The sequence below is a fragment of the Thermobia domestica genome, chromosome 10, assembly GCF_964235325.1.
Source record: "Thermobia domestica chromosome 10, izTheDome1.hap1.1, whole genome shotgun sequence".
In the NCBI taxonomy this organism is placed as follows: domain Eukaryota; kingdom Metazoa; phylum Arthropoda; class Insecta; order Zygentoma; family Lepismatidae; genus Thermobia; species Thermobia domestica.
This window is the reverse complement of record NC_137463.1, coordinates 222094495-222108929: the sequence shown is the minus strand read 5'-3', so window position 1 is coordinate 222108929 and position 14435 is coordinate 222094495. Positions and strand designations below refer to the sequence as shown.

General features: G+C 35.3%; 1 protein-coding gene across 3 annotated transcripts in view; it reads left to right on the top strand.

The window, feature by feature from the left end:
* The window catches only part of LOC145663008 (caspase-2-like), a 160205-nt gene that overhangs the window by 83144 nt on the left and 62626 nt on the right, over window positions 1–14435 (top strand). For all 3 annotated transcript variants that reach the window (XM_081729134.1, XM_081729132.1, XM_081729133.1), the window contains one exon: window positions 7937–8121. In XM_081729134.1, coding sequence (XP_081585260.1) covers window positions 8095–8121 — 27 coding nt within the window. In that variant the 5' untranslated portion in view covers window positions 7937–8094. The remainder of the gene's footprint in view (window positions 1–7936; window positions 8122–14435) is intronic.

Below are 14435 nucleotides of genomic sequence, written 5' to 3'. Positions count from 1 at the left end.
GACAATTTTGTTGATGAGATAAAATTTGTTTCAGATATCCATCATTTTTTTCGTTATTCGACCCTTCAATGATTTTGACCTAATTCCCATTTAACCACATTTCTTTCACATCATTGTTATGATCCACTAGCCACAACTTTACGTTTTTAAAGTGTATTAGCTTATATTAATATACTCGGCAAACAAAAGTTTTCTTTTTTTTTTTGAAGCAAGGTTGTGATGAACAGTTTTAAATTTCCATATTTGAAAATTTTTCAATTATAACACAGTTCAAAGGTGGAAAACCTTTTTTTCTCGCAAAAAGGTGTTCTTTATGTATTTCGACCTCCTGAAGTCGAAAATGGCACTCAAGACATCCTATCACCAACTGTTTTGGTACAAATCGTAAACTTTGTCAACATGAAAACATATATTAAAATATTACATATGTATATCATGCTGCAATAGAATATAAGTTTAAAACAACAAATTATTGAAATATGCACACAGTGTAGAGATGCATACAGAGAATGTGGTACAAAACATGCATGAAGCTCATTCATTCCGAACTTTCCTAGTGGTTATAGCGTGGCTCCTGTTTTTCCCCTTATCCGGCATTTCCGGATGATCACGGTGAGCATCCAGACGTAGTCGTCCATCATGCCCTGGTCGCGCTAGTATCGTCGTTCTATGACCTTCATATCCTGATGGAATCTTTCACCCTGTTCCTCACTTACAGCACACAGTTTTGAAGGGAAAAAGTCAAGAGGCAAATGTAAAAAATATAAATTCAAATTCATTGAGCATCCCAGCATTTTGAACTTCGTCAGCATGTTCTCAACTATGTCGATATAATCTGGACTACGATTGATTCCCAGGAAACTTTGAACTACACACTTAAAGGCAGTCCACGCTTCTCGCTGTACGGCATTTATTTAATCAGGGAAACTTTCATCTTAAGTTTGCGAATATATTGACCAGTAAACACACGTTGTTTCAATTTAGCATCAGACAGATTGGGGAACTTATTACGTAGATATTTGAAACAGTTGCCACACTTAGGTAATGCATTGACAAACTGCTTGATTATGCCTAATTGATGTCCAGAGGTGGCAAGAGCTTTGTCTCTTTCCACTAAATGGTCACAATTGATATTTGTGTCCCCTGGAACCAATTACAACCTTCAAGGCCATTGCTTTTGCTTCCAATGCCTACTCGAGACCGATTGTCTCATTCACAGATGAAACAAGGGAAATTAGTATATGCTGGTTGTTGTACTAGAAACATACCCAACACGTTGAAATCAACACACCATCCAAATGTGATCTTTATAATCTATGATAGTAAGAATGACCTTCATGTTGTCATATATTTCCTTCAGGTACCCAGAATGGCCGACAGTTGTTGAGGCATACATATTATCATTGTGTAGCAGAACTACCTTCAGGCTTATTTTAGATGAGTCAATAAACAGTCTCCAGACACCTGGCGCGTACGGAATTCTCAACTGATCCATCAAACAATGTACACCACTGCAGTACAGTAACAAATCCTTTTGAGCAAAATATTGTGTGAATATCAAGTATCTCTGTAAAATGTAACGGACGTACCGGGTGCTAACAAATATCTTTCACGCAGTCTTGACTCTAGGGGTTCTGCTTTGTCCTTTGTCTGCCCCAAGTCACGGACTAAATCACTAAATCAATGTTGGACTCCAAAATAGGCATGGTAGACATATTTGGTGAAACCAATAATGTTTCTTCGGTCTTTTTTCACCTCAAGTTCACCACAAATATTACACAAACTGCTAGGAGTGTTTACACAGCCTCGGACAAACCTTGTGCACTAACACTAATACGTACATCCTTCCTCAAACCACACAGTGACGAACAGGAAGCGCCATTTCAAATTTGGCAGTTCACTGTGTGCCGCTAGAAGTGCATCTGTTAAACATTTGAAACCCATGCGTCGATTCTGAGCTTTCTATGGCGTTTTCGTATATATTATAATATAATTATATTGCATTGTCATAAATTGCAAATGTATGCGATTTGCGCCAAAACTGTAAAAAAATGAAATCTTTAAATTTAACGTCCCACACTTATGCCGGTTAGACTAAAGGAGACGGTGATAATGAGAAATGAGTGAAATGGTGGAATGAAGAAAGTGGGAGGAAACGGGAGAACCCCGAGAAAACCCAAGAATACGTGTTTGTCCACCACAAAGTCCACACGGGGCGAGCTGGGATCGAACCAAGGACCCCAGGCACCGGAGGTGAGCGCCAAAACCGTGATAGATACGATATTTTGAGTATCGTTTTCGAATTCAGGTGATCGAAATACATTAAGAACACTCACATTTTCGAAAACGTTTTTGTTACCTTGCAGGTTGTAACATTGTGTAACGTACTCTCTGTCTAGAGCTTTTATAACGACTCTATAGAAAAGCGTCGTCAACCTGGTCCGTCTGTTAAAATATAAGTTACGAAGCGATAATAACTTTTCTTTATGCAAGAATCAACTCAGATATTCAAAGATCATTAGCCTCACCTTTATTGCTTGATATGTCTTAAATAATAAATTCACTTGACTAGGTCAACACATAACATGTACATAGCCATAACTATCCCATAATAATCTCTTACATATATTAAAAACATTCTTCTTTTCTGTTAATTTAAAAATGAACATTCTACTAAGTATATTACATATTTATGAGCACTTTTTGCCCACGGTACAGGTAAATATTATACAAACTAAAGTATTTCGTTATAGAAAATGTCGCCCGACAAAGGGACTGAATATAAAAGTCATGAGTAGGCTTGGCTTTTATATTCAAGAACCACTGGTCTGATTAGATTAATGTTCGTACATTACATATGTTCTTTATATTTTGATCACACCTCGTATATATCTTCATTACTTTTTGGTTAACCCTCATATATATATAAAATATTAGTTATTATCATTCACATAAATACATTTACAATAAATCTTTGATTTCATTAATATTTCTCTTTTATTACATTATTATTTATTCTTTATCATTAAAAACATCGTCGCTTAGAAATATAATTAACGAGGGTGAAACACAAATTATCAAGATTACTAGTTTCGATCATTATTACAAACGATAATGTGACAAATAATATTTATTCTTTTCGGGCGCATTGTATAACAAATAAGTTAGATGTTGCAATTGTAATGTATACATAGTAGCACTAAGATGTCCAAAATAAAGAAGAATTTCATTCAAGGTAGTTATTGAATAATTGATTTTATAGAATGGATCTTATTCTTAACATAATCTTTGACAATTAAACACAAATCAATCTGATATAAAGTAATTTTTTTGCCTTTAACTAATTATAAATTGAATTATGATTCTTCACATTAATAAGAAAGAATAAAAATTAAACATAACCTACGTTTGAATAATCAAATGGAAGTAAATAAATTTATTTTACAGAAACGTCATAGGAAAGATCGTTTTCATAATTAGCATGAAACGGTAAATTGGAAGATAAATGTTCATAGAAATTATCGCTTAAATTTTTAGATAAATGCTCATGAGAACCTACAGCTGACATGGGTTTAACCCCTACCATATCAGCCGCAATTAGTTTAAATTCATACTCGAGTAAGGTTCCAATAGGGTACACTGTACAGCACAATCATGATTATGTCCTGTATTATTGTTTTGTACAGAAATTACTTCAATACCTGGATCTTGATGTGAAGTGCCATCTCTTATCCTTCCATTACTTCTATCCACGTAGTTTGCTGCGTTGGTGGAATTTCTCCATACATTTCGTCTATTTTTAAACCTATTTTGACTATATGGTCTAACATAGGAATTATTACGATTAATTAGGTTAGGCGGATTCCCTACATAACCTTGTCTATTTTGTTCATTTTGATTGCTAGAGTATACTCGTCTTAGGTTCGGTTCATTATTATTCACACTTCGGATATTCAAATTCCGAACAGGGACCAAATGATCTGAATTATTCTTATTTTTACCCATTCCTGATTGTGTTAGATTCATAGCATGGTATTGAGTTTCGTAGCATTGTACAAGCATTAATAAATGACTGAAACTCATACACTGTGTGGAAAATAAGATCTGCTGTAATTTAAATGGAAGCAAATTGCGAATCGATGCAATTATTCTTGATTCCGATTGCAAGGGATTAACAACCTTTAATTCATTATAGACATTTATAACAAACTCTACAATAGATTTATGCAATCGAGGATTGAAATGTTGATTTCTAAGAGTGGCATCTATGTTTGCCAGCAAAAAGTCATTTTCGTAATTCGCGATCAATGCCGCTTTAAATTCCTCATATGTACTAATGTGATCACGTATTGCCTTAAACCATAAGGAACAAGGTGGGAGTAATACATGGGGTATTAATTTCATGTATTGTGATCGGTCGATAGACATTATACTGCATTCGTCTTGGAACTTCTCTAAGAAAGAACTAGCATTTTCATTGCACTTACCACTAAATTTACTCATGGCTTTGATTTCGCTCATCTTGACACTTAACTTTACCTTTCTTTTCTCACTCCTTGTTCTTGTGGTGTGATTGTTCCGGTCCGTAGCGTGCTGTGTCACGATACCATTTATATTTCGTTCATCAGTGATCTTCGGACAATTTTCCTCTAATATAATATCCTCCTCAGATTCCGGCGAAGACGTATTTATATCCGGTGATTGGGGAAACTCGAAGCGATCACTGCCCAGATTATTGCGATAAATGGTGTCTCTAGCCTGTAACGTTTTAATTTCTTCCTGCATAGTAGCCAACTGGATCTTTTGATGTTTAATGGAAGATTCTATTAACGTTAAATCCTTTTTTACAGCACAGATTTCATGATTTTGATGATCGTGCTTTTCTTGACACTCATCGGCTAACCTTTTTAACTTCTCTTCAAACTGCGAGGATATGTCGTTCATCACCTGGACGATTGTTTGTTTCGTATCGTCTGATTTCAGTTCTATCCGTTCTATTCGTTTACTTAATTCTTCATACTGCTTGCTAGCTTCATTAAATTTTAGTTCTATCTTTTTTTCCATGGTCTGGTTAGCTTCATAGAACTTCAGTTCTATCTTCTGTTCCATGGTCTGGTTAGCTTCATAGAACTTCTGTTCCATGGTCTTGTTAGCTTCGTTGAATTTCAATTCTATCTTCTGTTCCATGGTCTGGTTAGCTTCATAGAACTTCTGTTCCATGTTTGTGTTAGATTCATTGAGCTTCTGTTCCATGGTTTGTTTTATCTCAGTCGTCATTTGCATAATTTGTCGCTGCACAGCTAACAAAAGTCGATCCTCAGATGACAAACTTGGTGTTGCACTAATTTCACCTGGATTACTGGTATTAGATTCCTGTTGCACTATTTCACTATCCATTTTTCTTTTGATGACCTTACCGCTTCGTAATACGGTTAAGTTCGTATTCATAAATGGTAATATCCAAGTAAATTCAGCCCTACTTTCCTTCTTCGGGAACTGAATTTTCAAAAGATCCCGGGTTTCGGCACCAAATTTTTTATAACGACTCTATAGAAAAGCGTCGTCAACCTGGTCCGTCTGTTAAAATATAAGTTACGAAGCGATAATAACTTTTCTTTATGCAAGAATCAACTCAGATATTCAAAGATCATTAGCCTCACCTTTATTGCTTGATATGTCTTAAATATTCCTTTTAAGACCGTAAAATACATAAATTCACTTGACTAGGTCAACACATAACATGTACATAGCCATAACTATCCCATAATAATCTCTTACATATATTAAAAACATTCTTCTTTTCTGTTAATTTAAAAATGAACATTCTACTAAGTATATTACATATTTATGAGCACTTTTTGCCCACGGTACAGGTAAATATTATACAAACTAAAGTATTTCGTTATACTTTCCGAATTACATTAGGTTACAAACGTACTGTTGTTGATAATTCTCTGTCTGTATAGTGATAGTGAGACTTTTTGACTCAGTTTTTCAGTATGTTCTGCATAGAGGAAACATAAGTTTTCAGTTGCTTTTCCCTCAATAGGCGCAATGTTTTATTAAGTAAAATCGTTAATTTACTATCCTTTCAACTGTTTGAGTAGGTGGAAAATTAGTATCGCCCTGAAAGTATATTTCGGGATAACCTATCTTTTTTGTCTATTTTTGTGTTCTTAGTTTTATAACAAAGTGAATATTGACTTACCACAGAATATTCGAGCCCAAGAGGAACGGGGATAGGGAATAGCGGAAACTTTATAACGAGGAACTACATAATTTATACGGTTTACGACACAAGGTTAGGGTCATCAAATCTAGGAGGCTTAGGTAGGTAGGTCAAGTAGACTGGATGGAAGAAACTATTAACGCTTTTAAAGTCTTAACTGGAAGATCAATCAGAAAACGACCATTAGGAAGACCTAGGTGCAAATGGGATGAAAATATTAAGATGTATCTCACAGAAATAGCAATACAAAGTAAAAACTGGATCCAGTTGTCCAAGGATAGAAGTCAGTGGAGAGCTTTTGTGAACGTGCCATTGAACCTATGGGTTCCAAAGACCATAGAGGTAGTTAGCTAGACTTACAACATCGAAATATAGGATCTTCTTCTCAGTATCTTGGGCTTAGTTTTTCAGGTTTAATTGATTTGGTCCCCGAAAACATTCACGGTACTTTGTTTATGTACAAATGGTGCTTAATATACTTTTGCCTTTCTTCATTTTCCTATAATTGATGCTTAAATTCACTTTACATGCACTTCATTACCACTTGCTACACGTGGGTTTAGAAAGACTCTTGCTGATGTTTTGTAAGGCTATTTAAGTTTAATGTTCCTTCCTAGTACAGAGGCTATGAGAGGCGTGAACTTATATTTTAATGCGGAATCTACACTGCCGCAATGCCTCTAATGCTTTCCCAATGATAATCAAACCATCCCCATGCGCCAAAGGTAAAAACGCTAGCGACTAGTCAATCTGGAAGGGCGCTAAGGAGAATAACAAAATATTAATCTGAGTAAACCGCCGAGATACAAATATTCATGGTAACATTAGTTTCGTCTCAATGAAAACCATTCATATTTTATTTAGATACGTAACCTTCTCTTCCCCTTTCTCTGCTACATCGATGGATTGTATGTCATACTTCTGGTAGCCGCCCTTGTAGAGAAACCCCGATAAATATTATTATTGAAGAAATTACGAATATATGTTAAGTTAAAGGAACTTGCAACCATGATTGACAGTAAGAACGCATTGCTATGAAACGTTGACATTAATGATAAACATGTCGAATAAAGTAATCCAATGACGTGAAATACAGTAGCTAAACACACCTTGCCTAGAAGTTAAAACTGTAGTTTTGTTGTAAATCGTGCCATCTAATGAAATGTATTATTCTCTCGTTGACATAGTTTCTCTGCCATAATATTTGCAAGTTTAAATTGCAGTTTATATATAATTGGTTCTGTTCAAGATTTAAATTATGAGAGATATATCCTTAGAGCAGTGGCAAGCTCATGGCTCTTCTTAATTTACATAACGACATTGATGGAAAATTTAGCGGGTCAACAGACGCGAGATTACGAAGTTAGAATAAAAAAATGTTAGAATAATTGTAAATGACTTTTGGTTTCTATCCACGTTTTCCAGCATTGCATATTGAAACTGTGTTCGAACTGAGCTCATGTACGTCATCTGGAATTGTCTGGGTTTAGACAAAATTATGCTAAGGGAAACTTTCGATCTTTGGTAATCTTAAATGGTGCAATGAAACCAGTCTTTAGATGGCAAATATTTTCTTCTAAATGTATCAAATTATCTGGGACCAATAGCACATAAGATTATGATGGTGACTATTTATAATAGAGTATGTGTAATTTACCTACGTTAAAAAAAATACAAGTTGAAATGTTGTACTTTCTCTTCTTGTAGTAAAGAACGTTCTTGAGGTTGAGAAGTGTTAGATCATCAGTTGGGATAGTACTGTATGAGAAGATCAGTCTGAGGAAGGTACGGTTACGTTGCCGAAACACAACAAGAAGTTTTCGCGTTTATTACTCCTTTTAACTTATACGGAACTGGCACAGAACATGGAAGCAAGAGTGGACAATGTACAGGTAATATCACTACTTTCAGCTTCATTATATAAATATTTTCATCAACAATATTTAACTATCGTTGTCTGAACTGTTTTTGTTTAATACAGCAGAATAATGAGTAACACAAAAGGAATAACTTAAATTAATAAACTTAACAAACGATTAACTATTGATGCTGTGCATTGTAGTAGCACGCGCACGTTTTAATTAATTAATGAATTAATTTTTATTTATTTATGTATTTACTTGATATATCCATTGCCTTACCATTGACCAGTTGTTATTCCAACCAACAGTAGTAATCCTTTATCTTCTAAGAAAACATATTTTGCTTCATGAAAATCATAATTATTAATATTATTATTGACGGAAGAAACCCCACATGAATTTGATTTCCTTGTTCCCTTTGAGTAATATCATTTCCAAACAGTTGTAGTGATTCTTAGTTTCAAACAAAAGCAGGCTACTATACAAAGAGTCTCCAGAGGGTTCCCGTGATGAAAAAAACTATAAAAAATAAAGAACAACACGGTGAGCACGATACATGCTAAAAAGAGAACACAATACTTAAGGTAAAAGGTCTAACAGATTTTGAGGGTCAGTAGTCACCATAGTGGGTGAGAAAATCATTTCACTGCTTCATCAGTAGTCGAATTCCAATCTAGAAGGAGGCTGTGCACTGAACCATTTCATCAATGCATCTTTCACCACATCACTGCTGTGAAACTCTTTCTCCATGAGAAATGTTTTCCAAGTGCCAGAACAAGTGGAAGTCAATGTTTCAAGGTAGGCTTAAAGCTTACAAATATTGGATCACTTCTTACTTCTAGAAGAAAAATAAGAAGCAAAATATTAAAGGAAAGATGTTACATTTGTGATGATGAGACCATCTTTGGCAAATTTTGCATTGTAACCAAGTATCCTTTTCTGCACTTAATGACCATGTGTAATCACAGTAAATGCATGTATTATCATAAGTACATCACTTGAACTGTAACTTCTAGTGTTGTTAAATGTACTTCAGAATTATTTTTTTGTCCAGTTGTAATTCCCTTCTTTGGTACAGCCTGGATTGACTTCGATAGTGTAAACATATTTAAATAGTCGTCAGAACGTTGTTCTTTTACATGATGTAATGGACAGTTTTAAACGGTACTTATATAACTTCGCCTAGCTTTCGAAAACATGTGTTTAAATCCTTTCACTCTAGTCCCTCCTGGCTAAGAGGTTAGGGTATGCACGTTTGGCATGCCGGACTTGGGTTCGATTCTAGGCAGGAGCTCATGCGGTTCAGATCCTGCTTAAGCTGTAAGTCCACGTCCCATATAGCCTTACTGAAGAAGAAACGCTAAATTCAAAATCCAATCCAACCAATACAAAATTTAAGTCACTTTTCTCAAAGGGTTTAGTGAATATAGATCAGTTATTTTAATCCTTTAGCTGCTGTTTCAACAGATTGTTGTGGTTATTTATTCTCCCAAGAAGTGCGGAAACTTGAAATATTATATTGGTTGAATATGTTACAGCCAACCAGTAAGCGTAGATGCATTTCCTTACAATAGTAAGTCTTAAAGGAATGTACAATCCCAATATATAAACTTATATATAAACTTTGCTGATTGCGGTGGCAACGGAGTCGTAAATAAATTATAATGACGTGCATGTTCCCACGCAATATATAAATTTCTAAATTCCCAGTATGGATAAAGATGCCGACCCATAGTATGAGGACAGAATCTTCAACTTTGAGCTTTGAAAAACGTAAAATGTATGAATTCTAATAAAAACCATATCAATTTCATCCAGCCTAACCGATGAGCATTACGATTAACCTCTAGGAACATCATTAGTTAGTTCCTTCTTCTTGTTCTTAGAAATAAAATATTAGTGAAAGTTTAAAAATTCCTTCCGCGCTCAAGTCAGTCATTAGTGTTACGAAGTTCGCCTTTTCACCTAAAGTCTACATACCTTTCTTGTTGATTTCCCTTCAGCGATAAAATCTTTGGATATTTATTATGCAGAATATTTATCTCATTCCCGCTGTAGTTAAAGATACGATTTGGATGTTTGTCATATTCAGTTTCTATAATATTGAAAAATGAACAATTTCCTTGGTATTAACATTCCAGGAATAATTATTCCCTAAGGGCCGTTGCTTTGCTATTTTAGTTAACTGAATTTGGAATATTATTCACCTGAGCGATCTGAAATGTTCATAGTTGATAGCTGAAAATACCGTCTAACCCTTTTGATGCAGTAAACAGGTAATAGTTTCCCAATCCTTTCAAAAGAACGGGTTATACATGACTGCAGAAAAACAGAAAATGTTGCACTGTTCTGTTTATTTAATTTCGGAGCTTTTAAAACTTTCGAGATCAAAGTTTATGAATATAAACGCAGAAATAGGTATATTTTACACTTACAGTACGTCATAGTATAAGAAAGATCGTGCAGAGAGAAAGAGAAATATTCAGAATTGAAAATTGGCTCTAGTTTGAACTCGTGTAACTACTTCAAATTGATTTAAATCATCACATGGACTTGCACAAAAAATACAATATTCTCGATATCTGCCAATATATAAAAATAATATGTTTATCATAGATTGCAATTTCATTTATCAAAGTGAACACATATACATGATTCTACCTCGGATTACTCTGTATTTGGATCATGCTAATGTTTCATGTTTGGGAATTGCTATTTTTATATACCGTTGATTAAAGATAATACACGATATATTACACAAAAGTTGAGTTACTTTTACGAAAATTATTATCCGACACATTTTTACCAACGGTGGTAACTTAACTTTCGTTTGGGGAAATACACTCCATTCTTGACTGATTTTAAACCAAATGAAAAATTACTTTTGAAGTTATCGGAGTATGAAAGAAAATGTATAATATTTCTGGTGGGAATGCAGGTTGATGTCCTTCAGTATAATACAGTACGCTACTCTGAGAGTACACCCTAAATGTTATAATTTTGTGCCACTGCAGCGAATAAGGTGTACGGCGATATCCTGTTACAAACAGCAGCGGAAATATGGATGTGCATATGGACCCTTACATCGGATTATCTGACATCCATGTCACAGTGGAAATCCACAGATTATGTCCAACGTTGTACACAGAGTATTTCCTAGATCAATCTACATTCACTGATGGACGCAGAAGTCATATCACGGGTGCTATTTCGAAACACCATTCCAACATGTGGTATGCTTGCAGTAGTGTCACGAAAGAAGCAATTGGAGGGATGGACGCAATGTGGTTGTGTTTAGTGACCAGATCCTACTTCATCATTGTGATCTACTCTTTCAACAAGATAGTACCAGTACTATCCAAAACGCTCATGAACTTGCCTAACTTTCATGACCATCAAAACTTTCCATTACATATATGAATTTTTTTTCAAATTGAAAAGCCTGGGGAGGTAAACAATGAACATTTGGCTGCAAACCTCAAAAATGTCTTTTATTTTGTTTAATTGTAAAAAAAACCCAAGCACCTACATTGCTGTTGTGTTAGCACTAAAAGAAAATTCGTCTATTTACACAGTCTGCATTTGGTACTGAATATTCTATACAGTACATTAGTAAAGTGTTTTAAATTAGTGAATTACTGTTATTGGACTTGATTTTGAGATATTTGGCACTTTTGCAAGTGTTGTGAAAGTCTTCAATCACCTTCAGAGCTCGCTCGGCCACCATATTTGAGTGAGGCACATCCAAGACATAACGTTCTTGTAGGCAGTGAGCAGAAGAAAACTTTAAAGTTTTAGGACACTTTAGGTCGGAAATAGGAGCATGTAGTTCATTGTATGTGTTCTCTGTATAGTGCTGATTTGAAAACCATACATTTGCCCATGTAGTTGTTATGAAGGCACAAGTACCTTGTAGCTAATCTCTCCATTTTGGAAGGAGAAAATAGGCAACCAGTGCATAGATTGAACGTAAATTCCACCTAGCATTGTTGAGGGACGGTAGCTTCTGCCAGCTCAACTGATGCCACTTGTTCTCCTTCCGGTAGAAATTATATCCTTCACAAAGTTCAAATAGAAACTGGAAATCATTTCTCCATCCTGGATTTTCACGTGCTTGTATCTTTCCTGTGCCAGAATAGTCTTCTTGTAAATTCTCATACCCAGTCAAAAGATCTTGAATGAATTTATAGTTGAAGCTGAGTGATCGTGATTTTATTGGGAACACTGAATCCATCCAGTATCGCAGAACCAGGACAAGAGAATGATGCTGACATCCTATAAACTGAGGCTCATCGAGATCCACTTGTTTAAAATGTCTCTGGAGTCTAACAACAATACCACTTTGTTCTCTATATTCACTGCTGTGGTGTCAGAAATGATCATTTTAATACTCCTCCATGCATCATAATCATCCAACAAGGCTTGCAGTAAGATATGGATGTTCTCGGCGGATCCGCTTTCACAAACCAAAACTTCAAGGAGAAGACTTCTTGCACAATTCTACAGACAGACATTTGATAACCTTTAGTTCCTATTCTCTTCCCATCAAAATGCAGGCAGAATTCCTCTTCACCGATAATTTCTTTCAACCAGTTATTCATTTCTTCTACTTTCTTGATCACTCGACGCCAAATTTCCGATTGTGAAGGTGTGGGTATATTTATTTCTTCCTCAGCCAAGTTCTGAAAAACGTTCGCTGCCTTTCTTGTAGATAGAGGCAGTTTTGACACGAGTCTGGCTTCAGAGTTTGTTCCTTGATACTTGCGTTTCGTAGGGAGAGGTTCTTCTGAAAATTCAGAATCACTGCTGACCTTACCTTCTTCAGTATTACTGATACTCCCATGTTGCACTTGGCTTGTCCACGAACGAATTCAGCTACTTCTCCTTTTTGAAGGCTGGATCATTCATATAGATGCAACTTTATCTGTAGTGTATCCGACTCGGCCTCCAGATTCAAGTTGTTTTCTATACAATTCTTTGTCTTCACTGCAAATCAAGTTTCCTTTTACTTTTGTAATATCGAAGACACTAGTGAGAGAATTTCCAAATACTTCATTCCTCCTTTTTCTATATTTTACGAACAACCTTATTAGCTTGTCAACGTTTGCTGAAATTTGCTGCATACAAAGCAAAGGAAAGTTCAGCTTCTCCCAAAGTCTACACAGTTCGTGAGGGGTCTTCTTTATTCTGTCCGACTTCCCTTTCAGTTCATCGTACAACCCGAAATATCTACCCACTATGTCTGTGTTTGCAGGCATTTTACACATTGCACTCATGTCCGTTTTCGTTTCTGGTATGCTGGGACGGCGTTTTCTACATGTCGTTAAATTCTGTGTCCACTTTTTCCAGCTGATTTAACTGCTGATTTTGATCTTTTGGTTTTGAATGAGATTTGTCAATCTGAAAATATAAGAGATCGCAATTTGAAAGACAATTGAGGGAAGCACTGTTGCCAATACATGTAAAAGAAAAGAACACTAAAGTTTTATCACCAACAAATTAACCTGCTTGGCTCGCCACACAATAAAAGTGATTTGCAAAAGTGTTTAATGTACTACCATGAGCAAAATAAATGACGCGTCTCTTTATTTTGAAGTTTTTTTGAAAATATCTCCGTTTTCTTTATATGTTCGAAATTTCGGAAGGTTTCCCCAGCAGGACAGGTTAATAACAAACCCGTTTTTAATATTTGTGTTAGATATTAGCTTAAAATAAAGAAATTAGAAGCAAAAAACATTAAATCGACAGAAATTTCGAGAATTACCAACTCTGCTAAAGTGGGAAATTTTCAAGAACACGAGGGAATTCTGCATTTCAACACGAAGCAGCGACATCTATGTCATTGAGAGAAATGTGGATTAAATCTACAACTAAACTTTTAACGAATATTTCTAGTATGTCTTATTATATGCATTATCTGCAAACTCCAAATATATGAATATACGCTAAGTATTAACATAAAGATAGAGCAAATAGTGGAAATTATCTATGGAAAAGGACGAATTGGTAGGATGATCGTAATGAAATATCGTCTTTACCGGAACAGGCTCAGTTCACGTAAAAAAACAAATAGCTCACTTAGTTAAAGCAACGAGTCTGTATGCTGAAGGTAGCGGGTTCGATCCCGTGGAAGTGCCGTTATCATTTTTATCACTACACTACGGTTATTTTTTTATTTTTTTATTTGGGAAAGAATCAAATTGTAACGTATGTGTAAAACTCATGACGATACCAAAAAAAGAAAAAATGCTGTTGTCGCACTTGCATTAGCGTCCCTAATTTTGTTTGCAAACAGTTTCGTAATTATTTCCCCTGTGCTCACTGCTCACCATATGCTCGCTGGC